This window comes from Neovison vison, chromosome 11 (genome assembly GCF_020171115.1).
Source record: "Neovison vison isolate M4711 chromosome 11, ASM_NN_V1, whole genome shotgun sequence".
NCBI lineage: Eukaryota > Metazoa > Chordata > Mammalia > Carnivora > Mustelidae > Neogale > Neogale vison.
The window spans coordinates 28,034,002-28,061,762 of NC_058101.1; the positions used below are offsets into that span (position 1 = coordinate 28,034,002).

At 40.6% G+C, this 27,761-nt stretch overlaps 1 protein-coding gene across 4 annotated transcripts in view; it reads left to right on the forward strand.

The window, feature by feature from the left end:
- Positions 1–27,761, forward strand: part of TEC (tec protein tyrosine kinase) — a 138,677-nt gene that overhangs the window by 91,273 nt on the left and 19,643 nt on the right. For 3 of the 4 annotated variants that reach the window (XM_044226138.1, XM_044226140.1, XM_044226137.1), the window contains exons 3-9: positions 12,407–12,511; positions 14,202–14,283; positions 14,982–15,110; positions 17,089–17,129; positions 18,298–18,473; positions 22,133–22,198; positions 27,194–27,248. In XM_044226138.1, the coding sequence (XP_044082073.1) occupies positions 12,407–12,511; positions 14,202–14,283; positions 14,982–15,110; positions 17,089–17,129; positions 18,298–18,473; positions 22,133–22,198; positions 27,194–27,248 (654 nt within the window). Of the gene's footprint in view, positions 1–6,272; positions 6,346–12,406; positions 12,512–14,201; positions 14,284–14,981; positions 15,111–17,088; positions 17,130–18,297; positions 18,474–22,132; positions 22,199–27,193; positions 27,249–27,761 lie in introns of those variants that run through there. The other variant, XM_044226141.1, reaches the window with a different exon arrangement.

Sequence of the window (27,761 nt, forward strand, 5' to 3'; positions counted from 1 at the left end):
CCGTGTTGTCCATACTGCAGGCATTTGGCATCCCACTGATATGATTTTGGCATGTGTTCCTGCCATCTGTATAGTATTGTTACATGCTTACTGTTTCCTGTGGATAATTTCATGTCTTTTTTTCCATAAATACTCTTAATTTTGAAAGGAAACTGTATCCCTCAGTAAGTGGAAAACTATTAATAAAAAAGATGCCCTTCAACGGACGAATGGATAAGGAAGACATGGTCCATATACACTATGGAGTATTATGCCTCCATCAGAAAGGATGAATACCCAACTTTTGTAGCAACATGGACGGGACTGGAGAGATTATGTTGAGTGCAATAAGTCAAGCAGAGAGAGTCAATTATCATATGGGTTCACTTATTTGTGGAGCATAACAAACAGCATGGAGGACATGGGGAGTTAGAGAGGAGAAGGGAGTTGGGGTAAATTGGAAGGGGAGGTGAACCATCAGAGACTATGGACTCTGAAAAACAATCTGAGGGTTTTGAAGGGGCGGGGGGTGGGAGGTTGGGGTACCAGGTGGTGGGTATTAGAGAGGGCACAGATTGCATGGAGCACTGGGTGTGGTGCAAAAACAATGAATACTGTTACACTGAAAATAAATAAAAAATAAATTTTTAAAAAAAGTAACCATGAAACTAAATACAATAAAAACCTATGTTTGTCCAAGTTCCACCTAAAGCCACGATAGATACTGCCATAGCATACTTTGGGAAACATTGATTTAATCCAACATGTTTCCTTTGTGGTTAAGGAATCTGAAGTATGAGTTAGCTGAGATGTGGGATCTTCTTCTTCTAGAAGGTATTTTGAAAGGTAGCTAACTGCTGTAACACGCATCTCCCAAACCCAATGCCTTAACACAATAGAAAGTTTATTTCTTACTTGCATTACATGTAACTACCCTCCACTTTTGATTCAGGGATCTAAGAACCTTCTAAATTGGCTCTGTTGTCTTTTTTGTTTGTATTTAAGAACAGCTTTATTGAGATATGATTCACCCACTTAAATTCTATAACTCAGTGATTTTCATTGGGTTCACAGAGTTGGCAACTATCACTACAATCAGTTTTAGAACATAGTCATCAACTCAAAAAGAAATCCTTTTTCTTAAAAAAGATGTGTTTAGGGCGCCTGGGTGGCTCAGTGGGTTAAGCCGCTGCCTTCGGCTCAGGTCATGATCCCAGGGTCCTGGGATCGAGTCCCGCATCGGGCTCTCTGCTGAGCGGAGAGACTGCTTTCCTCTCTCTCTCTCTCTCTCTGCCTGCCTCTCTGCCTACTTGTGATCTCTGTCTGTCAAATAAATAAATAAAATCTTTAAAAAAAAAAAGATGTGTTTATTTATTATTTGAGAAAGACATTGAGAGAGAGAGAGAGAGAGCTTAAGCGTGCTCAGGGTGAGGGGCAGAGGGAGAGGGAGAGAGAGAATCTGCAAGCAGGCTCCCTGCTGTGCATGGAGCCAGATGCAGGGCTTGGGCCCAGGACCCTGAGATCATGACCTGAGCCAAAAGCAAGACTTGGATGCTTAACTGCCTGAGCCACCCGGGTGCTTCCCCAAAAAAGAAATTTTAAACCTATCAGCATTCCATTGTCTGTTGGTCTCCTGAAACTTCCACTGGATTTTCTCATCCAGCTGGATCACAAAGGAGGAGATGGACCATGGAAGATGGTATGCAAGGTTTTAGAGGACAGGATGTGGTCTCACATCACTCCCGCCTACAGTCCCTTGGCTGGAGTTCATTCCTGTGCCCTCACCTATATGCATGACGATGAGAAAATGCAGTGGAGCTGGGCACCCAGGAAGAAGAAAACATAGCAACCTGAGCTCACTGGCATCATCTCTGTTCCAAGGGATTTGTAATCTTGGAATTTATTAAGTCTGGAATTCCATGAATTTGGAAGTCTTTTACATGAAACTTATGAAGGATCCATCCATATATATTTATTTCTGCCTAACTTATTCTAATTTACTAAAATTAAACCAGGTAGATCCCTTTTAGACTTATTTCAACACACATACCTTAGTTAGTTTTGCTTTCAACTGTGATAAACATATCTGGTAATAATTTTTAGAAGTGTTTTTGAGCCACAATGGGGATTTGGGGAGAGGATTGCCACAAGTGTAGAAAAGTCCTAAGAGGGAATGGCTACTCAAGAAAAAACTTTTTAAATACAGTGAAAAAGTATCTCCAGAAACCTTATGATTATTTACATTAGCATTGTCTTACATGAAGATTATTCTGTGAGTTCAGAAATGAAATTTTCTGCCCTCAGATTCTTTATAATTTATAGCAGTTTTTCAACATCCTGTTTTTAAACTAGATATTATGTTAAAAACCATAATTGAACCATGTTTGTGTAACTGCTGGCTTTTTTTTTTTTTTTGTAATTTTATTTATTTATTTTTTTAGTGTTCCAAGATTCATTGTTTATGCACCACACCCAGTGTTCTGTGCAATACATGTTCTCCATAATACCCACCACCAGGCCCACCCAACCCTCTAAAACCCTGTTTGTTTCTGAGAGTCCACAGTCTCTCATGGTTCATCTCCTCCGATTTCCCCTAACTCACTTCTCCTCTCCTTCTTCCAGTGTCCTCTGTGTTATTCCTTATGCTCCCCAAATAAGTGAAACCATATGATAATTAATCGCTCTGCTTGACTTATTTCACTCAGCATAATCTCTTCCAGTCTCATCCATGTTGGTACAAAAGTTGGGTATTCATCTTTTCTGATGGAGGCATAATACTCCATTGTATATATGGACCATATCTTCTTTATCCATTTGTCTGTTGAAGGGCATTTTGGTCCTTTCCACAGTTTGACAACTGTGGCCATTGCTGCTATTAACATTGGGGTACAGATGACCCTTCTTTTCACTACATCTGTATCTTTGGGGTAAATACCCAGTAGTGCAATTGCAGGGTCATAGGGTAGCTCTATTTTTAATTTCTTAAGGAATCTCCACACTGTTTTCCAAAGTGGCTGTACCAACTTGCATTCCCACCAGCAGTGTAAGAGGGTTCCCCTTTCTCCACATCCTCTCCAACACATGTTGTTTACTGTCTTGATGATTTTGGCCATTCTAACTGGTGTAAGTTGATATGTCATTGTGGTTTTGATTTGAATCTCCCTAATGGCTAATGATGATGAACATTTTTTCATGTGTCTGTTAGCCATTTGTATGTCTTCTTTGGAGAAGTGTCTGTTCATGTCTTCTGCCCATTTTTTGACGTGATTATCTGTTTTGTGTTTGTTGAGTTTGAGGAGTTCTTTATAGATCTTGGATATCAACCCTTTGTAGTATCATTTGCGAATATCTTCTCCCATTCCTTGGGTTGCCTCTTTGTTTTGTTGACTGTTTCCTTTGCTGTGGAGAGGCTTTTGATCTTGATGAAGTCCCAAAAGTTCTTTTTCATTTTTGTTTTTTTTTTTCCTTTGCCTTTGGGGACATGTCTTGAAAGAAGTTGCTCTGGCTGACATCAAAGAGGTTACTGCCTATGTTCTCCTCTAGGCTTTTGATAGGTTTCTGCTTCCAGTTGAGGTCTTTTATCCATTTCGACTTTATCTTTGTGTATGGTGTAAGAGAATGGTCAAGTTTCATTCTTCTACACATTGATGTCCAATTTTCCCAGCACCATTTATTGAAGAGACTGTCTTTTTTCCATTGGATATTTTTTCCTTCTTTGTCAAAGATTATTTGACCATGGAGTTGTGGGTCCATATCTGAGTTCTCTACTCTGTTCCACTGGTCTGTGTGTCTATTTTTGTGCCAGTACCATGCTGTTTTGGTGATCACAGCCTTGTAGTATAGCTTGAAATCAGGCAGTGTGATGCCCCAGTTTTGTTTTTCTTTTTCAACATTTCCTTGGTGATTTGGGGCCTTTTCTGGTTCCATACAAATTTTAGGATTGTTTGTTCCAGCACTTTGAAAACTGCCAGTGAAATTTTGATCAGGGTGGCATTGAAAGTATAGATTGCTCTAGACAGTGTAGACATTTTAACAATGTTTTTTCTTCCGATCCATCTTTTTGTGTCTTCTTTAATTTCTTTCATGAGTGTTCTGTAGTTCCTCAAGTACAGTTCCTTTACGTCTTTGGTTAGGTTTATTCCCAGGTATCTTATGGTTCTTGGTGCTGGCTTCTTTATGTAAAAGTTCTGAGTGGTTTCGTTGATGTTGTTGTTCTGAGTTTTGGTTTTTTTTTTTTCTTTTGTAGTGTAAAAGCACTATAGGAAATGTAAAGCACCTATGTCAATGGTTATTATAAGTTGTTGAAAAGGGAGGAAAAAGTGTTAGATGCCAAGTTTTTGTTTTCACTTTCTTTTGTTCATCACTAGAATTTACCCCTTGGTAAAGAGGGGGCATTTTATCCTACCACCTTCAAGTTGGAAATGCCTTTGAACTTTATGTATTCTACTTCTCCTGATGCCGGAGAGGTCTACGTCAAAACTGTTCTCAATATCCAGAAAAAACCCTGCCAAATCCATCCTGGGGATTTTCTTGTTTCTTGTGATTAATGTGTCCTGTTGCTCTTAGGCCCATTCTTTGAACTGTGTCCTGAGTGGAAAGGGAAAAGAACAACCCTCATGAATAAAATAGACCTGTGGCTCATTGGAGATTTTTTGTAGACTGTGTCATTTTCTTTCCTTTTCTTTTTAAGAGTTGACTGGATCTTGGCTGTGTGATATTGACTCATCTGAACTATCTTTGTGGACAATTATTGTTCTTCTCCTTAACCTTAGCAAATGTCTGCTTGTAAACTCCTTAAGACCAAGACATTTTGAACTTGTGTATCTCCATTATGGTTCTTTGGTATCTGGGCCTTGCCAGGGGTAGGGAGAAGCAGAAATCCATCTTGATGACTATGGCTGAATGAGGGACCTGTCCCGATGGAATGCAATAAATATTAACAGCAACTTTGAGGCTCCCCATTTGGCAAGGTTCTAGGAATTTTAAATTTTGTGTTCTTAATTTGATGGCAATATTATACACAACTCCCCCAGCAATATAACCTGTGTGTGCCCATATATGTATGATAAATACATATGGGTGTACACACACACACACACACACACACTTTTTGTCTCCATTTTTGGGGTACTTCCTCATCACTGAATGACCATGTCAGCAGCCCATCTTTGGTTTTAATCGTTGTGGCCTATTCAGAAAGAGCAGTGGCTGATCAAACACGAAGTGGTTCAGTAGTGCCACATGGAGGCCTAATGCTGGGATGGTGCTGTGTGTTCAGTAAGCAGAGGTTCCCTGTAGCTGAAATGGAGAGAAGGGGTGGAAGTGGTAGTCACGTGGCCCAGAGTAATGCAAGCTTGTACAAGTCAGAAGAACTGTCTTCAGGGCAGAGTTTCAACTCCAGCAAACGCCCATCCATCACATCCAAGTAATACAAAAAAAAATCTTATTTTTTGTATAGATTTTTAAAATTTAATTTGTGAACTGTCTTTGTCTTAGGGGTATTAAGAGCTATAAGCATAAGAAAGTTCCACTTATTTTATGTGTGTACTTAAGTGATATCATGTTACTCAAGTGGGTGTTACACTTAAGAATTCAAGATTAGAATTAGACAAGAGTTCAAATCCTGGTTTATTGTGTGACTCTTGGCAGTTAATTATACCCTTTATGTCCTGATTTCTTCATCTGTTAAATGGGATGATAACTGTTTTCATAAAATGCTGTGAAGGTTCATTGAGTCATCCATGCGAAGAGGTGGACACAGTGCCTGATTCAGAGTGAGTGCTCTACAGTTGTTAGATTTTGACACAAGATAATTTTATTTTTTATAAGAAGAGTCCAGAAATATTCCAGCCTGAGAGACCTGGAGTCAGGTAAATGCCTTTGTGTTTTTGAGAGCTCTGGGTTCAATAGTGGCTCAGTCTCTTGGCCAATCTTGAAACTGCTGGTATGATCAGTTTCGTAACAACTTTCCAGGGTTATGGTGAAAGCTAATTAATGGTAAATGCTGCGTTTAGGGAATGACTTCATATGCCAGACACCGTGCTTAAGCATCTGTGTGCGTTATCTTTATTTCTGTTAAAAGCTTAGCAGAGTGAATAGTAGTGTCGTATTCCTACAGACCCGGGAACCCAGAGGGAGGGGATAGAACTTGCCCTAGGCCATACAGCTTCTAAGCAGCAAAATCTGCTTGCAGGGTCTCCCTGTTTCCACAGCTCCTTCCGCCTTCCTGAGATCCTATTGCAATGCAAGGATGACTCATCCAGCAAACTTCTACTCTGGCCTGCGGCTGGGAGGAGCCACATTAGGAATAAAAGCTGTGATGGGAAAAAGGGGAGGGGTCATTGGCAATACTGGAGGAAAATCATGGTAGGTCTTTCACTGTGCCTGATGGGGACTCAGAGGCCTGGGGAGTCGGGTGTAGAAGGAAGACACCAGGGTGTTCTGGAGATAAATGGCTGACTTCCCACATTGCCCTGGGGCCAGCCCCAAATGCTCGTATACACTTAGAAAAAAAATGTTATTTCATTAATTTAGGATTGATATTGATATTCTGGAAATTAAAGGAAAACAGGGTACCTTGAAAGACTTGCTGGGGGACAGGATTTCCTGCATTTACCTCCCAGTTCTGCCATTCACCTGACATGTAGTTTTAAGCAAGTTATAATTCATCTCTAGATCTAGTTTCCCCATTTGTGCTGGTTTAGAAATGTGTAAAACGACTATTACATAACTCATTTTCAAACTTGGTTAAGTGTATAGAGGGTATGCAAGAGAGGAGAAGTATGTATCCTGTGTTTTACACACACACACACACATACACACATACACACACACACACACACACACACACACAATGTTGTGCGTCCTTCTTTGCAGACTGGCTCAGCACAGTGTTGAACGAATGTGTGCTAAGTGCCAGGTAGATTTTTCAGCTTGGATGATTCAAACAGGAGTAAGGCGATGTCTTGGCTTAATTGTGATTTTCAGTTTGGTGGGCACGGTGAAGGCTATAGTTATGGAGGGCACGTGTTGCATGGAGCACTGGGTGTGGTACATAAACAATAATTCTGTTACACTGAAAAGAATTAAAAAAAAAAAAAGAAAGAAAGAAAAGGGAAACTTCACATGAAACATGTAAGACCTTGGATATTTCTCCTTGGGCCACAATAGTAACAGTAATGTATAGCATACTAAAGTAATCGTGAAGTAATTTCTTTCTTTTTTTTTTTTTTTAAGATTTCATTAATTTATTTGGCAGAGATCACAAGTAGGCAGAGAGGCAGACAGAGGGAGAGGGGGAAGCAGGCTCCCCGCTGAGCAGAGAGCCCAATGCGGGGCTCCATCCCAGGACCCTGGGACCATGACCTGAGTCAAAGGCAGAGGCTTAACCCACTGAGCCACCCAGGCGCCCCATGAAGTAATTTTCTTATTGAAGAAATGATTAACAGTCTGAATGGAGAAAACACTGTATGTTCTATGTCCCTTCTCTGCGTTTACTCTTGTTCACCAGCATGTGAAGACCAGGTGTTAAGGGGGCAGGCGCATGGCTCTTTCCCTTACTCTTAGGGTTCTCTATGGCAAGTCTCTTCCTTGACTTTGCCTAACCTCCTAGGCTTCCCTGAAGTGTGGCTAGAATAAGGTTCTACTATATATACACACAACATATGAGTTGAGAAAAGCAGAGTTCTCTTTACTATAAAGAAAATGATCGGCACCGCTGAATACGAGCTTCATATTGTCAGTTCCCTCCAGACATTTCCAGTGGGTTGTCCAACTCAAAAAGCATTTCCCAACACTGTCTCAAACCTGGTTCTTCTGTGTTCCTTGTGGTGACTCATGGCGTCGGTGTCTACTGGTCACTCGGACTCAAAATCCTGAGCTTTCCTAACTCCTTCCTCTCTCTGAATCCCCACATCTAATTGATGCCAGAGTTACGTGGACTCTCTAGTCTAATGTTCTGGTGTCCCCGCTTTCCTCACCTGATTTACTGCCATTGACCGGGTTCATGACCTCGTCAGCCCTCACCTGAAGACTGCAGCAGCTCCTGGCTAGCCTCTCTGTCACTATCCATTCATCACCCTGCCATTAACAATTACCATTTCAAAAGCAAACCCTAATACAGCACTCTTCCTTCCAAACTGCCAAATCTAATCTATAGACATCTTCCTAACTTGGTCCCAAATAACCTTTTTGGTGTCATTTCCTACAATTCCCCCTGAACCGTTCTGAACCACCATGGATTTTTTTTTTTTCTGTTTCCTAAATGAGTGCTTTATTGCTTCTGCTGCCTGGAATTTTTTCTTCTACTTTCTCTACAGGAAAACTCCTACTTATCCTTTAGAAACCAAATCAAAGTTGCACTGCCTTCCTGAAACTTCCTTAACTCCTCCTGGTCCAATCTGCCTGCTCCATAACACACCATGAATTCACAAGAGTTTGCCATATCTGATTCTGAATCCTGCCCCTCTTCTCCTTCCACTGAGTATATTATTGTGAACTCCTCTCGGAGACCCTCAACCCCCTTGCATAACTTTGACGTTGTGGCACACAGCGCTGTACCTGGTGTCTGATCAGTGTTTGCTGGTGGGGTGGATAAAATCACGCCCAGCAGCTTATAATTGAACCTTTGTCTGCAAACCCCAATATTGGTACATTACATGAATAAATTGTATGTCCCAGAACATGAATTTAGGGGGCTAACTCAATCTAGTATGTAGGCCATCCTAAATTTTCCGATATAGATTAACCTGTTTTTATTTTTTAAAGATTTTATTTACTTATTTGACAGAGAAAGACACAGTAAGAGAGGGAACACAAACAAGGGAAGTGGGAGAGGGAGAAGCAGGTTTCCTGCTGAGCAGGAAGCCCGATGAGGGGCTTGATTCCAGGATCCTGGGATCATGACCTGAGCCAAAGGCAGATGCTTAATGACTGAGCCATCCAGGTGCCCCTAGATTGACTTGCATTTGACAGCTGCATTTAATAGCAGGGCAGGTGGTGAGTGGAGATGGGTATCTTGGAAACAGACCAGCCGACTACTCAAGGACTAAGAGAGCTGGCAGGTCGTAAATGACCCCTGAGAACAATGTTGGGAAAACTCCACGTCAACAGTGATTTTGTCCAGGGTTGGGAGATTAAGAGTCATTTGACTTCCCTTGTGCTGTTAGAATTTACTAAGGTTGGGATCGAGTCCCACATCGGGCTCTCTGCTCAGCAGGGAGCCTGCTTCCTCATCTCTCTCTCTCTCTCTCTCTCTGCCTGCCTCTCTGCCTACTTGTGATCTATGTCAAATAAAGAAATAAAATCTTAAAAAAAAAAAAAAGAATTTACTAAGGTTTTGACAGTGAACATGTGTGACTTGTTAATAAGAGGATGGTGCTCTGTCAATTTCTCCCACACACTAGCTGGCACAGACCCCAGGAGCAGGGCAGGGACCCTGTCTGACCAGACCTCTTAATGCTGTGCAGTAGGTTCTTTCCTGGTTAGCCCTGCTCACCTTTCCATCTTGCCTCACGCACCCTGTTTCAACCACACTGGTGTTTTTTTTTTTCTTCCTACTTATTTATTTAATGTAGCCAACACTTACAGATATCGTATTATAGGCCACACACTATTCTAAGCATTTGGCAAATACTAACTCATTTCGTTCTCATAGCTGTTATTATTCCCGTCTTACATATGAGGCAACTTCGCGGTCATCCTGGATTATGTTTTTCTTCGTCTGTGCTGTTTACTCCCTCCCTGTCGTGTGCCGTTCAGCTCCTCCCAGTCACATACTGGAATTTCTTTTCCAGAATTGGCATTTAAGGTTCGGGTCCTCCGTGTCCATGCCATCTTTTTCTTTATATACAGTGCTTACAACACTGTATCATAAATACTGTCCGTCTTGGGCAAGTCAATTAATTTTAGTTTCTTCCCTCTGTACCCTTCTGGTCATGTTGCCCTCTCCGAGTTTGAGAGGATGGAATGGCCCAGTAATTGTGAGCTAAATGCTCAGGAAGTGAGCGTCCCTGATCTTGACCGAGTGTTCCTTGACACAGCTGCTGACACAGGACAGGTGTTGTCTGTGGGACGTTGAAGGGGAGGGAGAGTGGGAAAACCCAGGATGACCCAGAGTCAAGGCCATTCAGGGAGAAGAGAGTGGGGGCACTTTCAAATGCCTCATCAGGGTGTGAGTAGATGACAGTTGAGGAAAGACTGTTGGGTGGGGGTCACTGGTGACCTTTTTGAGACCGGCTTAGCAGGCGGTGGTGAGGAGGAAGTAGTCAGCAAGTAGTTAAGGAGGAGGAGTGGGTGGGAAGGAATGGAAGGCTGAGGATGTAAGCATCTTCTCTTCCAGGAAGGGAAGAGGAAAGCGAGGGCAATAGTAGGGCCAGAAGAAGGGTTCTTGGTCTGGCTGGGAGAGGCCCGAATGTGTGTACAGGTAGAAGGAAGTTTCTCAGAAAAGCACGGGTGGGGAGAATGTCGTTCTGTCTACTCTGGCTGAAGCTTCAGCTCAGTCCATGCTCAGAATACCCGTTGCCCCCCACTTGGGGACTTAGCCCCATTAAAGCTATTTCTTGTTTGCTGCTGCGGTATCCCAGGGTCCACTAGGCTTTGGGGTCAGTTGGGGTCCTTGTTGAATGTTTAACCTGTCTGAGCTGCAGTTTCCTTAACTTCTCCTAGAGACAGGATGAAAGAGAAGAAAGAAAAAAAAAAAAAGATAAATCTTAGAATGCTTTTGATCTCCAGAGGGAAGAAGTTGAAGGGTGTGCTCATGGGATGGCTGCTCTCTTCCTAAAGCAGTGAGGGAACGCGCCTGCTGGGACAAAGGGAATGGGAAGGGTTTGTAGTTCTGGTAAGACTGACATTCTCCATGGAAGCCACCAGGTTCTCTCCATGAGTCACAGACAAAGGAGATGAGGAAAGCATAGGGGAAGCATAGGGAAGAAAATTAGGATTATCGTTGACTTTCTGCAACCAGGTATGCAGGAATAGGGAAGGTGTGGATAGCACTGGGCACCGACAATATTGTCAAAGGATATATGGGATTTGTGCAGGGGTTGGGGGAGAGAGGAAAGAGAGAGAAAGAGGATACTATGGTGAAATGACCTCCAGGATAGTCCAAGTCAGCTGTCAGATGGGCGCCAGTGACCTGGGAGAGGAGCAGGTCTGAAGGTCTTATGGTGACAGTAAAAATGCAGAGCAGGTTCCTGGGAGCAGGATAGAGGCCCCAAAGGTTGTGACCAGAGGACAATTTTAGACTATTCAATGAGGGAATTTTGAATGACTGATATCATGGGTTGGCTGGGTCACCCCAAACATTACAGTGTTCTTCATTTCTCTACCTTCCCTTCTAGTCTTTGTCATATGAATATCTACTGTCTTATTCCCAAAGGTGACTTTAATCTTTGCACAGTTTTTCATGTGGAATACATCAGTTAGCATTATTCAGTAAACATTTTTTTATTTCTACATTGTGTCTGTGATGGTTTTTAATGGGTGTATTCTATCAACTTGCGTTTACACGTGCTACTTTGTATTCTTGTGGATTTTTCCCTTGGATGAATTCTCAGGTGTGAGATTACTATGCTTACGGGTGGAGGGAGGTCTTGATATGTCCTTAGTTAATTGCTGCTGGCAGAACTGCAATGAGCAGAGAGGGCAGTTGAGAAGTAGAGTAGAATATCCAACAATAGAATCCGAATGGAAGTTTTATGTGAATATCTCAAGTCCGCCTCACATCCTCCTGAGTAGAAAAAGTAACTGGCTAGAGTTTGTATTTGCGATCATGTAAGTACCTGGAGGTTTTTTGTTTATTTTTTTTTAAAGATTCATTATTATTTTTATTTATTTATTTATTTGAGAGGAAGAGAGAGAGTGCAAGGGGGGAGGAGCACAGGAGAGGGAAAGAATCTCAAGCAGATTCCATGCTAAGTATGGAGCCCCATGTGGGGCTTGATCTCACAATCCTGAGATCATGACCTGAGTTGACATTGAGAGTCAAATGTGTAACAGACTGAGCCACTCAGGGGACCCTTAAGTACCTGGAGTTTTGCTTGATTTGGTCTTGGATGCTATTTTGTCAGGGGTTGGGAATGAGTGTTGTCATCAAGATGTTGAAGAAATTGAAAAGATACATGCCTGAAAGGGGTTGGGGACAATAAAAGGGAGTCCATTTCTGAGCTCTAGAGTGTTTTGGAGGCAAGGACAGGAAAATTTAGAAATACACAGAAATAGTTATTTTCACACAATACTATTATTTTATTACAGTTCTCACGATGTTAGTATTTTGAACAGTTTTGACAATAAATGGAGACATGATTTAGGAAATTATTAAGAAAATTGTATTATTTTGAATCAGTGATTTCATTAACAAATATTTCTTTTAACTACATTTTTCCTTGTTATGATTGTAATGGTTCTCCCTTTGTTTTTCTTTGAACAGAAAAAATACAGAAAGGGATTTATTGATGTTGCAAAAATCAAGTGTGTGGAAATAGTGAAGAATGATGAGGGTGTTGTCCCCTGCCAAAATAAATATCCATTTCAGGTAAGCTGGCATGATTTTTTGCCACCGAATAATTCTGGGGTTTTAGTCATGCTTACTATTTGACATTACAGCTTCCTGCCATTGCTTTCGTGGTCGATAAAAATTTTTTTTTCGCTTTAGTGAGGTGCAATTGACACATAGGAATTGTGTATATTTAAGGGGTACAGCGCGATGTTTTGGTATATGTATTCATTGTGAAATGATCACAGTTGAGCTGATTAATAGATCCATACGGATTATATAGATTAATACTTCATATAATTACCACTTTCTTTCTTTTTCCTCTTCTCTTTTCTTTCCCCCGTCTCTTCCTTCCTTCCTTTGAGTCCTTAAGATCTACCCTCTTAGCAAATTTCAAGTATACAGTACAGTACTGTTAATTGTAGTCACCAGGCTCTACATTAGATTTCCAGAACTCATTCATTTGCTTCACTGAAACTTTATACTTTGTGACCAACATCCCCCCATTTACCCCTCTTCCCTGTCCCTGGCAACCACCACTCTCTCCACCCTCCGCTTCTATACATTTGACTATTTTAGATTCCCAGGGAGTGAGATCATGCAGTATTTGCCTTTCTGTGTCAGAAGGGAGGTTTTTAGCCTTGTTTTTCTTTTTAGCCAATCAGGGAGTTTCTTCTGCCTTGTGCCTCTGATCAAAGGTGAAAGGACAGACCACAGAATTCTTGGGTTAGTTTCCCAGGCAGAGTTTTATTACTAATATTAAGAATACTAAGAGTACTGGGGCGCCTGGGTGGCTCAGTGGGTTAAAGCCTCTGCCTTCGGCTCAGGTCATGATCTCAGGGTCCTGGGATCGAGCCCCGCATCGGGCTCTCTGCTCAGCAGGGAGTCTGCTTCCTCCTCTCTCTCTCTGCCTGCTTCTGTGCCTGCTTGTGATCTCTGTCAAATAAATAGATAAAATCTTAAAAAAAAAAAAAAGAATACTAAGAGTACTAAGATTAAGACTTTAGTTGCTCACCAGGAGTTACCTCTAAAAGGGGCATTATGGTTCACAGTTTGGGCTCAGGATCCTGGTTTTCTGGATCATCAGCCAGATGAGATGGGCAGGTTATCTAGTACAACGTTAGGGGGTGTCGTACGCAGTGTGTTCTGTATGAATGGTGCCTTCTGCTGTTACACAGGAGTGGAAGGTCTGGGGATAAGCCTTAGTCTCCTCTGTAACATGTAAATATGATGCCTTAGTAGTAGGATTAATTGAGTTAAATATCTGTAAAGCACAGATAGATATAGAGTTGGGATAGTGTTTAATAAAGCTAGCCACTGCCATTATTTACAGTGGCGAAAGGAAGGTACAGCAGTAACATTGACAGGGTAGTCCGTTCATGTAACATATGATTCAGAAAAATGCTAGATTAGAATAATTCTTGCTACACCAAATTTACTTAAGGATCTTCAATTAGTTAGATTGCAAGAAATAATGATTAGTGAAGCATCTTGGTCTCTATATTTTTTCTTCTATTAAAGCTCAGTCCTTTGCAAAATGTGTATCCGACTTGATGTAGACATGAGGAAATACATATGCTTTTGTAGGTTCTTTGGATCCAAAGTAAATGACTTTTATTTGACCATTTCAGAATCATTTATCAATGTCTCTGGTACCCAGGGCTCTATGCTAGCTAGAAATGCTGTGTCTAAGTATTTCTCATCTATTCTATCTTTTGTTTTATTTTAGGTTGTTCATGATGCTAACACACTTTACATTTTTGCACCTAGTGCACAAAGCAGGGACCGGTGGGTGAAGAAGTTAAAAGAAGGTAAAACTCATAAGGAAATATTAACTGTACATAATTTTAGGATATAACATTGTTATCACTGGAAGAGAAATTCGGCTAATGTATCTTGCATTTAGAATCTTTTAATCTACAGTAAGTGTTTTTCTGAGGACAGTCAGCTACTGGGATACATGATGAAGACAACTTTCTTTTTTATAACCTGATTCCTTCTAGATTCCTTTAGAAATTATACACATAGTTTCTAAAGCACGCATGCTTTCAAAAAAAAAAAAGAATTCATGCTTTCATTTAATGACTAATACATTTAACGATGAGAAAGCACTGGACTCTTTTGATAACAGGATTTTATTTTCTAAGACATGGTCTGTGTAGTCAATGTTTGGTGTGGATTGACGACTTGTGCATAAAGTGTTTCCATGAGTGATTTGTACTGCTGGGTCCTCGTCCCTTTTCCTGCAGAACAGAATGGGGTGAGCTGACTTGTGTGCTTATCCATCATGGTACAGCAGAGGTCACTTCTGCTAACAAGGGCGTTTCATCAAAATAAGGTGAAAGAGAACCGTATCGATTTTTTGAATGCTGGGCTGTATGAGGTTATGAAAGTGTTTTCATAATAAACGTAGCATCTGAGAAATAAAGAATGATCGACAGTGTGACCTACAAAACGTTCTGTCATCCATTTTATCTCACTAGTCACTTAATGTGTCTCTGAATTACAGAAATAAAGAACAACAATAATATCATGATTAAATATCATCCTAAATTTTGGGCAGACGGAAGTTATCAGTGTTGCCGACAAACTGAAAAATTAGCACCTGGATGCGAAAAATATAACCTTTTTGAGAGTAGTAAGTATTTATTTTATTTTATAATGATATTATGTGCAGGATGTATGTACTATTGGTATAGTGTGAAAGTGACTTGGTTTTGATTTTGATGTTGGTTAACTATGACCCTTACACCTTCTCGCGCTGTGGGAATGTAGGGCGGGTGTATTTTGTATGAATAATTATGTTTATTTAGCAGTGGGGCCATCTCATGGAATCAAAAGGTCTATTTTCAAGAGCTTTTATCACAGTATGGAAGCCTGCTCAAAATGACTCTATTAAAAGCTTGAGCTTAATGTGGCACCATCAACGGCTTGTTTCCTTTCAGCTTTACCGAGGAAGAGCTGGCAATTAAAATTGTAAGATATTTTCAAGTGTGCATTGTGCTGATTTGGTATACGTATGCGTTGTGAAAGGATTCTTCCCATGGAGTTAAGACATCCATAACCTCACATGTTAGCCTTCCGGTGTGTGTGTGTGAGAATATTTTAGTTCTACTCTCATACATTTCGTTGTACATTACCATGCTATCAACTACCGTCACCAGGTTAGACATTAGACCCTCAGACCGTATGCATCTTCTACGTGAAAATCTGTGCCCTCTACCAACAACTCTGTCTCCTTCCTCCCAACCCCCATCTCCTGGCAACCACTTTTTATTTTTACTCTGTTACTAGGAGTTTGAATTTTCTTTTTATTTTAAATTCCACATGTAACTGATCCCCTGTGGTATTCGTCTTTTTTTTTTTTTCTGTCTGGCTTATTTCACTTAGTACAACGCCCTCCGGATTCATCCGTGTTGTTGCACGTGGCAGGATTTCCTTCTTTTTTAAGGCGGGATAATATTCCATTTTATTTATATATATTATAAATATTATACAGTACACTATATATACACACTGTGTGTCTTTATCCATTCATCTGTTGATGGACATTTAGGTAGTTTTCAGACCTTGGCTACTATGAATAATACTTCTATGAATGCAGAAGTGCAGATAATGTCTTCAAAGTACTGCTTTCCTGCCCTTTGTGTATAGACCCGGAAGTGGGATTGCTGAGTCATACGGTAGTTCTAGTTCTAATTTCTTTTTTCTTTTCTTTTTAAAAAAAGATTTTATGTATCTATTTGACAGAGAGAGATCACAAGTAGGCAGAGAGGCAGGCGGGGCGGGGGGGGGGGGGAGCAGGCTCCCTGCTGAGTAGAGAGCCTGATGCGGGGCTTGATCCCAAGACCCTGGAATCATGACCTGAGCCAGAGGCAGAGGCTTAACCCACTGAGCCACCCAGGTGCCCCTCTATTTCTAATTCCTAGAGGAACCTCCATACTGTGTCCCATAGTGGTTGCATTCCTAGCAGCACTGCACGAGGCTTCCCCTTTCTCCACACCCTCCCAGCATTTGTTACCTCTTGTGTTTTTGGTAACAGTCATTTTGACAGGTATGACGTGATATCTCATTGTGGTTTTGATGTGTATTTCCCTAATGAGGAGTGATACTGAGCCCCTCTTAATGTACCGGTGGTCATCTGAATGCCTTCTTTGGAAACATGTCTGTTCAGGTCCTTTGCAACATTTTTGACAGAGTTTTTTGAGTTTTTTGGCTGTTGAGTTCTATGAGGTCCTTATATATTTTGGATATTAACCCCTTATCAGGTATGTGATTTGCAAGTATTTTCTCCTCTTCCGTGGGTTGCCTTTTCATTTTGTTGATGGTTTCGTTTGCCCACAGGAAGCTTTTTAGTTTGTCCTAGTCTCACTTGTTTACCAAGAACAAGATAGGGCCCCAATCCCTCTGGCATTTATAATCTGTTCCAGAAGGCAGAAAACAAACCAGCTTCGAAAGCACTTTAAATTGTTCCCTGCAACAGTGTTAAAAGCAACATGCACCAGAGTGAGAGTCCAAGTGGAGTCCTCGTTCATGTGTTCATTTTCACTTCTCGTTAAAGCTCTCAGTCATTGTTAGATGGCATTTTGACCTATTTTTGTTGTTGTCATTTTCAGGTATAAAAAAAGCACTACCTCCAGCACCAGAAACAAAGAAGGTAGGCGTTCTTTACTGTTTGGAAACATTTACAGTTTCTTTTAAAAAATTTAATTAAAAACTTTTTTGTGTGTGTGTTCCAAAATTCATTGTTTATGCACCACACCCAGTGCTCCATGTAATATGTGCCCTCCATAATACCCACCACCAGGCTCACCCCCGCGCCCCCAAAACCCTCAGTTTGTTTCTCAGAGTCCACAGTCTCTCATGGTTTGTCTCCCTCTTTGGTTTCCCCCAACTCACTTCTCCTAAGTCACATGATTCTGCCCCACTTTTCATATCAGAGGAAGGTATGCTGAGTATTTTTTTTGGTATCAAATAATATTAATTTAATTATATCAGATTATCACTGGGGCCCTCTCCTCATCTGGCATTTTGCTTATATTTTGGCCTCAAGAATTGTAGAAAAGGTGTGGAATTTAAAGGAACGTTAAAGGAATATTTCAGTCTTAAGACCACAGTATCAGGACGAAAAAGTGACTTAATGATTTAATGATAAATCATTATTGATTTAATGATATATCAATGACTCAGTGATTTAATGATATGCCTTTGAAGAGTGGGGTATGGTTGGAAACACATTTATTGGGACCCACATCATACCTGATCCAATGTGAATCTGGTACGAGTGACTTTGGGTGGATTACTTAAACCATTGTTTCTTATAAAATGGGAATTATATACTCTATTTCATGGGCTCAGTATTAAGAATAAATGAGAAAAAGTGTGTTAGGTACTAAGTTCATGCCTTTCACATGGAAAGCACAAAGAAATGCACATTGCTCTGATGGACAGGAGACTTGTTAGAAGACTCACCCCCTAGTGTGTGTTTTCCCCTTGCAGGCCATTAGAATGGTGGGTCCACCTTTAGTCTTCTGGTTTCTACTTACATATTATCTGTAGCTGTCCCTGGAAGGGTAGTCCTGACAAGGAGCAAAGGCTATCTGATGTTTAAGGAAGGGTTTTGCTCATGCCCTATATTCCGAAACCCATGAGACGTCCAGTAGCACCAATGTCGTCAAAGTCACGGGAGGGTTCCCCAGATTTTCCTGGGTAGACTTGAGGTTTCTGCTTTATTCTCTGTTGCTGTGTGAGTCATTTAGTGTTTCACTTCACATCTAGTTTCAAACAGAATGACTACATTTTCACGTGTTGTCTCCTTTTCTCAGCGAAGGCCTCCCCCACCAATTCCACCTGAAGAAGAAGACAATAGTGAAGAAATCGTTGTAGCCATGTATGATTTCCAAGCAACGGAGGCGCATGATCTCAGATTAGAGAGAGGCCAAGAATATATTATATTAGAAAAGAATGATGTTCATTGGTGGAAAGCAAGAGATAAATATGGGTAAGTGTTCTCTCTGTGTGGGTGGGAATTAAGTGCCAAGTGAGACAAGGACCGTCTGTAATGATCTTGTAATGAGACTAGCTCAGTCAACAGTAAGTCAAGTACACATCATTACTTTGCAGTAACAATGTGTTCTTTGTAATGACTCAATAAATGTAAATGGATCAACCACTTCTTTCCAGAAATTAGAATGCATTACATTGGTCTCTTTCTCATTCGTTGTATGTTTAATTAGATTATTTTGATCTTGGGAGAAAGACATTTTGGGTTTTTTTCCCATGAGGTAAGTAATCTTACATTTTTCTAAGAGAGAAAGAGAGAAAATATGTGTGTTTGCGTGTGCACACATACATGCATGAGTATATATGTATGAAATATGTGTATAAAATACATATAAATGCAAGAATTTTTAAAATGGGGCACCTAGGTGGCTCAGTTTCTTAAGCATCTGACTCTTGGTTTTGGCTTAAGTCCTGATCTCAGGGTTGTGGGATCAAGCCCCACATTAAGATCTGCGCTCAGTATGGAATCTGAGTTCTTTGCCCTCCCTCGCCCTCTGTTCTCCCCTCCACCCCCCACTTAAGTGCACATGCTTTTTCTCAAATAAATAAATAAAATCTAAAAAAAAAAGAAATAAATTTTAAAATGAGCATGGTTTATTAAACAAGATAATTTTGGATTTAAAGGAAGAGTCCTTTCAATTTTATTATTCGATAAGTGATGAGTAAATATGGATAAATGTAGGGGGTGAGTATCTTTTAGGCTTCATTAAAGAAAATATATCCTGTGTTTACCTCTGAAATATAATCCTGTTTATATTCTGAGTTCCTGTGGATAAAAAGAGGAGGACTTTTTGTCTTGGGCAGAACATACTGTCCCTCCAAATCTGCTTTCTCACCTCCTTGCCCCATCTCCCAATTCCAATTCTCTATTCCTCACTTCACTTCTGGAATGATTTACCAATCCTCCCAATTATTATTGTTGTTGTTGTTTTAGAGTGTTTAAAAGTTAATTCAAATCATTCTGTCATTTTATCCCCAAGTCTAACTACTAAAGATGTTTTTAAACAACTGCTATGTCATTATCATACTTAATAATAATTTAAAAAAATACCATCTGTAGGCTTCCCGCTAACATTTTCAGGACTGGAGAAAGACTACAAATGAAAGCCCACATATCATTTGTTTAAATATTTTGAAACCCTAAGTCAAGCTGACAAACTGGTGAATAAAATAACATTTATCCACCCGCTTAACAAACGTACCTTCAAAATGACAAGGAAGCAAGGTTTGAGTTAGAATCCCCTGCCAGAATATGACAGTGCATAGAGGGCTGGCTCTCTGTGGTCCTCTCCTTCCCTATTCCCTTCTACCCCAGCTCCATCCCACATGACCCATGTGGACTTCCCAGCCATACATCCAAGCTCTGTCCATATTGTTTGCAGAAGCCAGTCCACAACTTGGTCACCCGTTGGACTTGGGCTAGAAGGAGTTACCTATAACCAGCATAATTTACTTTTCAGAATATAAGGTGGAAAGGTCTGTGTTGGTCTCAGCAAGGGACAGAGAATTTTGGGGTCCTAGTTACCCAGATGATGTTCTAGAAGAGGGCTGAGGGAACATAGACTTTAGCATGCTTTTGAAAGTGTAAGGTCATGGCCAGGGCCCCTCTGGTCAAGGTCTAAGGATGGTATTGATTACATAACTCCATTCCCCCCTGATTAGCTCTAAGATGTATTTATGCAGTTTAATTAAGACTAAAATCAGGTCCACATACTGCATTTTGGCTTGGCCATAGGTCTCTTGTTCTACAATTGTCCCCATCCTTCTTCTTCTTCTTCTTCTTTTTTTTTTCATTTTTGATTAATTGATGAAACCAAGTCATTTACCCTATGAAATGAGCCATAATCTAGACTGAGCTAATTGCTTTCCCGTGGTATCATTTAATATGTCTCCATGCCCTGTATTTCCTATAAATTGTAGTCTAGAGGCTTGATCACGTTAGAAGCTGATATCTGGTTGACTCACTTCTAATGACATTAAGATCACTCAGTGGTCCAGGTGACAATCAAGTCCTTCATAAGGGTTCCACCTAATGATTTTGGCACTCATTAGTGATTACTGCTTAGCTCCATGATTTCATTAGGGATTGTAAAATGGTGATTGTCTAACTCTGTCATTCTGTCTGCATTTATTAATAATCCTCTAGGGAAGAACTTCCCCATCAACCAGTTCATTTAGTTTGTGCATCAAAGGCAAGAGAAATGTTTGATTTTTTTCCTTTTACCGATTTTCAGCATGATGGGTTGATGAGCATGATGAGCTTCCTCTAGTGATAACAATGGTAACCAATAATTGTTTGAAGAGTTACTATGGATGCATATTGCAACCATTGTGGTCATTATTCTTTTTGATTGAATTGACCCATTGTAGGTCAGTGGTACCTGGTTTGGATTGGAACCTCTTTAATCTTTCTTAGCTTTCTGGGTAAAATAAGACAGCTCAAGTTCATGTGGTTATTTTTCCTGGCCAATCCTTCCATGTGCCATTTTTCCAAGGAGTGCTGGCTCCTTTTAGTGAGATAGTGTTTGGACAACAATCGGAGTGCTAGGATTCTAGAGCTACACATATGTATGTGTGTGCAGGTATGTGTGTGTGTATTATGAGTTCCTACTACTAGTTCAAATTCAAATTTAAAATTTTAAGGGTTTTACTCAATTTTTAAAATTTTGTGCATGTTACATCTTTTATCTTACACTGAAAATCTTGACTCCTACCAAGATTCTACCTATTAAGATTGCTTCCTTTTTTATTTTTAAAAAAAACTTTGTTTTATTCAAGTATGGTTGACAAATAAAAATTACATATATTTAAGGTGTACATTGTGATGTTTTGATGTATGTATGTGTTCTGAAATAATTTCCAAATCAGATGAAGAGAGCCCTCATTTGACATAGTTTCATTGTTTGTGAGTGTTTAAGATTTTCTCTAGCCATTTTCAAGTATGACGGCTTCTTCAGCTGTAATGAGTGTAAGTGTCATTTCGGGTAAGACTGAAGTTTCCTTGGCCTCACATAGGCCTTCTCATTCAGTTCTCTTGGGGGAATGACCCAAGAATTCACCTTTTTAACAAGTGTCCTAGATGATGCTGATGTAGAAGTGAGAGGCTCCCTTCTGTGAAACAGTGTTTTACAAGGACTGTTGGAGAATTGGCAAGATGGGTACTTCTATCTGACACTTGAACTTTTTTGAAATAGTGATTTCTTTCAAACATCCCAAGAAATTGTGAATTCAAGAGAAGCATCATGGAATATTAGGAAGGTCTCAGAACCTAGTCACAAGTTCAGATGTTAAGTTCTAGCCCTGTTACTGGCTAGTTTTGGGACCTGGAGAAAGTCCCTTAATCTTTTTGTAAGCCTTGCTTTCCCCACCAGGAAGTAGGGACACAACATTGTACCTGCCTACCTCAGAATTTTAGGGAAGGTCAAATGAGGAAGTACTTTGTAAAGCATCAAATACTATAGATATATTGAATTATTGGGGGTTGACTAGTTTTTCTTAAAACTTTAGGCAATACAATGCTTTAATCTTTTCATAAAGACAGTACTTTTTCTTAGTAAAATAATTTCAGTTTAACTAAAGTATTTTCCTTCTTTCCAGGAGTGAAGGATATATCCCAAGTAACTATGTAACAGGAAAGAAATCAAACAACTTAGACCAATATGAGTAAGTAAATGGTTATTTTATTAATGTGGAGAACCAGAAAATCTTTTCATTTTCCTAATAATGTAAGTCATGGATAGCTTTTATTAACTCAGTTGTCTAGAGTGGTAAAAATGTTGTGAGAATTAGTTTCTACAGTACGCGTTACCCGAAGGTACTATGTATGAATGGAGTTACATGGGCAAATAAAATTGAACCGATTTTAAACAAATCACAGCTCAGCTGACTTAGACATACATATTATTGTTCATTGACTCCAGAAATCAGAATATAATTTCTAAGAGTGGCCTTTAAAAAAACATGTTTGTGGGGCTCCTGGATGGCTCAGTTGGTTAAGCATTCGCCTTTGGCTCATGTCATGGTCCCGGGATCCCGGGATCGAGTCCCATATCAGGCTCCCTGCTCAATGGGAAAAAATAAATAAAAAATAAAATCTTGTAAAAAATAATAATAAAAATTTTTTTAAAAATTCTGTTTGTGGGGCACCTGGCTGAATCAGTCAGTAGAATATTAGTGACCCTTGGTCTTGGCCTTGTAAATTTGAGCCGTGCATTGGGTGTAGGGATTACTTCAGAACAAAATCTTTTTTAAAAAGTTTATTTTTTATTATTTTATTATTTGCTATAATAGCAATATATGATTGCTATTTTAAAAGTGTTTGAAAATATAAAAAATGTTAATAGCAACAATTACTCATAAATCAACTAGAGTTGACTTCTTAACATTAGCATTTCATTTCAATTTTTTTACTATTTTAAGGCATAGAGTCATGCTGTGTATGTGTTGCATCCTCTTTATTCTACTTCACAGTATATTGTGTGACTTTTCCTCATGCCATTAGCTATTCTTCAAAAACATTTTCATAACTGCCTTACAGTTCACTCAGTCATAAATTCATCAAGTACTTCCCGAGACTTTAGTCTGTTTGAGGCACTGTGCTCGGCCTTCATGGGCACAAGCAGGCACACGGCACACAGAGGTACAATAATTTATAAAGGCATTTCCTTATTTGTACAGCACTGTGGTGTTTAGCACCTTTGCTATATAATAATGACTGAGATAACCTCTTTTTTTATATCTCTAAAAATTAACGGACTGGGCTAACGGCTAGTTATGACTCCTAATGCCTGCTGTCAGATTGCTTTCCAGAGAAGGCAATGGGCATAGTATTTTTATGCCCATTAGCAGAGCCTGGCCAGGTTTTAACGAGAGGCTCATATATACCAAAGAGACTTTTGTGATCATTCTGGGGTGGTCATTCTGATACTTCATTCACTTATGTAAAAACACCACTGCCGCCATCAAGAAAAATACGCCTCATCCGTATCACTTTCTGTAATATGACTATGCCTTAAAATGTAGAAAAAAAGATAAATAGCACTCAGTGATGTGTTGTTTCGGAAACAGGTAGGGATATAAAAATATGTAAAATAAGTTGTGTTTTTGCTTTTAAATAAATTTTAGGAAAATACAGCAAAATCCTTGGAATTAGGGAAGGTGCTAAACAGCAAAAACTTGGACCGAATTTCTGATGAGTTGGGGAGGGCTGTGCTTGGAAGCCAGATAATCCTTATCTGTGAGAACTCCCCTGCCTCATGGGATTACAAATAGGGATTTTATGGAGGCTATGATTCATCGCCATGAGTTTTTTGGATTTATCTTAGTTTGGAAATTTCCTCTCTTGTAAGGGACTCTCCTCCTTCTCTGTGTGGCTCAGTGAATTTGCTGAGTATGGTCTCTGGTGTGGGACTCCCCCAGCCCTCTGCCCAGGATCAGGAATTCCTCAAGGCTTGGGCTGTGCCTCACTCAATGAGAAGGATGAAACCTCTTCTCGGAGTAGATCATCAAAGATCCCCCTCTCCTCCCACTGTCTTTCTATGCCAAGATTTGTCCTGTTCTTTTGTTCTTCGCTATGGCCCATGCTGGAACACATCCCAAACGTCCTCAGGGTTAAAAAGCCTTTTGCCAGCTATTGAATCAAGAGTTCGCCTGCTGTTTGTTTGGGCCTGGGAGTTCCAGGCAACAGACTGTCCACAGCAGACTGTCCACAGGGCTGGACTCAGGGTTGCTGGGCCTCAGGCTCCCACGGCTATCAGAACCTGCTTCTGACCTCCAGACCCATGTAACAGTTGGAGGTAGAGACGGTCAGAGGAGCTGTTGCAGGAAAGAAAGTGGGATCATGATGTTGGTCAGGACATGTTCTTGATGGAAAGATATGAAAGGGCCCTTAGAACAGGGCAAAGTCTAGGATAAGGCTTTTAAGTGGGTGGCTCAGGAGGAAAGGGTCAAAGAACCAGCCAAGATTTATAGCTGGTTGTTGGTTTCTGTTTTTCCTCCATTTATACTGGTTGACTTCCCTTTGATATATGTTGAGTATATCAACATATCCTCCCCAAGAAATCTTGGCCAGCGTCTGAACCTTCCAGAAAAGACTGAGTATCTCCAAATCTCCTTTTCTTCTCTGTTCAGACACTACTCTGAAGTCCTGTTCTTCTGGAGTGTGTTGACATGACTAGCCAATCTGAAAACCTCATTCCCCTCGGGTTTTGCTATCTAAGGATGGACTGACCAGTTACTTGCAAATCCCAAGCCATTCTTTTCAGATGTAGAGTGAGTTCCTCCATCAAGGGGCACTAACTCACCTCCCTCTCACAGAGACCTTTCTGGGACGGGCTAGGGGAGAGGTTCAGGGGCTGGTATCTGCGCCCGAGCTCCTGCTCACCACGTGGGCTCCTTTATGTCTGCCCGTGAGTAGCCTTCTTCCGGCCAGGATGAGCTCAGCAGACGCACCCCTGTCTTTCCCTTCTCGCCTGGTAAGAATTACTACAAAAGAGACAGAGAAGCCACAACGGACCATTGGGAAATACTCACCAGGAATTGATTCATCTCTTTGTCCATCACTCCTTCCTCTGTCCCTTCCTTCAACAGCCTCTTAAAGGTCCGAGTTTACATCCTAAGGAGGAAAAATTCCCTTTCAGGGAGTCTGCAAATGCTTATAAAAATGACTGCTTTGGGCAGGATTTCAAAAAGCCCGTCTGCCCTTTCCTTTTCTTTCTTATTTCCTTTTTCCCTTCCCAGAAACTGTGAATATACTAGATGAGGAAAGAACTTCTTTCTCTCTCTGAATATCTTCAATTGAATTTCCTCTTGAGGCAGCATTACTGATTCCTTACATCTGAATGTGAAACTAAAACCTCCCTTGCTTATGCTCGCTGTGAAGATACGGGGTTGGGTCTTTGTTGTTTATAAAGAGAATTGGTTTTCCTTAATTTTCCAGGTCCTGCTAGTTTATAATATACCCCAAGAGCTCCAGTTGCTTTTCCTTAATTAATTTTTATGACTCTTTTTTTTTTTTTGGCATTCTGACAAATGTTTCTTGTTATCAGTGAAGAAGCTTAGTGACAGAATCCATTCTCTTCTCCTCATTTACTGTATCTTTCCACTTCATTCAGAAATGGATTGATTACAAGTGTACTTCTGTTAAACTTGGTCTCAGTTCCTAAAGTGGAGTCTGCAACAATGAGATCTTAATGCTCATAATTCTGGTTAATCACCTCAGACTCCAAGTAAAATAACAGTCGTCGTATTGAGATTGACGTTTGGCTGTTATGAGTGCATAGAACAATCTAGATCAAAAAAAAAAAAAAAGATCTTATTATTGTATTTTGGTCATTGTATTTTTCCCTTCCTCAGTCAGCCTTTATGTTTGCTTGTCTCAGGGTGTTTGCTGGGTCAAAAGTAGGTGTCAGTTCTTTTATAGAAGGCTGAACCAGTGGTAGGAAATTCAAATGCCTGGAGGGACCAGTCTGGTATCATAACATTGGATGCCTCAGGAAATAGGACTGTGGTGGAGGGTTTTCTGTTCACTAAAGGGCATCTAAAACAAACAGACCAAACAAACAACAAAAAGTTTAAAACAGAAGGCCAAAGAAAACAGTCTGAGTTCATGTTCTTTGGCGTACTTATAATCTCATGAAAAGATTGGTCTGGGGAAGCAGGGAGATGGCAGAGTATTTCTGAGGATGAGGTAGGAGAGGGCAGTTTCCATCTTTCCTTGGGAAAGATTTTCCAAGGATTAAGAAGGGCACTGATCTGCGGGGGCTCGGGGTTCTTGTGCAGTGTGGTAGCAGGACCTGGTGGGACGGGGGTGGGGGGCAGGCGCTTCTACTTGGCTATGGGGGGCATCCCTGCAGTAGAGGTTCCCTTGACTCCTGAGGGTTGTCTGGAAGACCCAGGCACCTTTGTGAAATTCAGTGGCGGAGCCTCCAGAATGACTTGAGATGAAACCTACAGCCTATTGGTGGGATGGGGGCTTGGGGTAGGATTTAATTTGAATTATATACAATAATGAGAGTAGGGTGATGTTTCCCATAAGTTAGAATTTGTGGAGTAAAATTCGTTCTTGCTCTTATTTCAAAATTGGAAATGATTTTTATACTAAATAATGAAGAATAGCTTAAATAAATTATGGCATATCCATACCATGATGCACAAAACTAGTTTGCTTTGTAAAGATGTCTGTCATCTACTGTCATAAAAAATTCTGGTTATGATCTAGCAGGTGGAGTTTGATGCCACTTTAATTAAAAACATATGAGGGGCGCCTGGGTGGCTTGGTGGGTTAAGCCTCTGCCTTCGACTCAGGTCGAGATCCCAGGGTCCTGGGATGGAGTCCCCAATCAGGCTCTCTGCTTATCAGGGAGCCTGCTTCTTTATCTCTCTGCCTGCCTCGCTGCCTACTTGTGATCGCTCTCTCTCTGTCAAATAAATATGAATGCTGGCATATGTGCATATCATCATAAAAATGTGGGTGGAAAAAGTCTGAAAGTGTATCCAAATGTTATTGGTGGTTGCCTATATTACTGACATTATGAGTAATGTCTTATTCCTGTTAATTTTATTTATTATTGATGAGCAGTATTACCTTGTTAATCCTAAAAAGAATAAAAAATAATTTTAAAAAGCCGCGGCTTTAAAGGGACTTCTTTTTCTGCCCAGGTGGTATTGCAGAAACACAAACAGAAGCAAAGCAGAGCAGCTCCTCAGAAGTGAGGTAAGGGTTTGTGCTTGTTTTGTGAGTTTGGTTGCAGTGCACATTAATTGTAACGGGTCTCCAAGGGGGGATTTCACATACCTGGTTCTAAAGCCTCAAAAATACTGTAACACAAGTGGTTCTTTTTAACCACGTAAGACTGAGGATCTGTACAGTCTTAGTTTCCTGGGCCACCAAAACAAGCTACCACAAACTGAGTGGCTTAAGCAGCAGAGATGTACGGTCACATGGTTCTGGAGTTAGGTGGGAGTCTGAAGTCAGGATGCCCGCACGGTTGGCTCCTTCGGAGGGCTGTGAGGGAGGGATCTGTCCCAGGCGTCCCGCCTTGTTTTCTCTCCACGCACCATTGTCTCTGTGTCCGGATTTCCCTTTCATGTAAGGATTCCAACAGTAGATTAGGGCCCAGCCTACAGATCTCATTCCAACTCGATTCCCTCTGTAACTCTCCAAGTAAGGTCACATTCTGAAGTACTGGGGTTTGGTACTCCAATGTATCTTTTTTGAGGGGGAAAC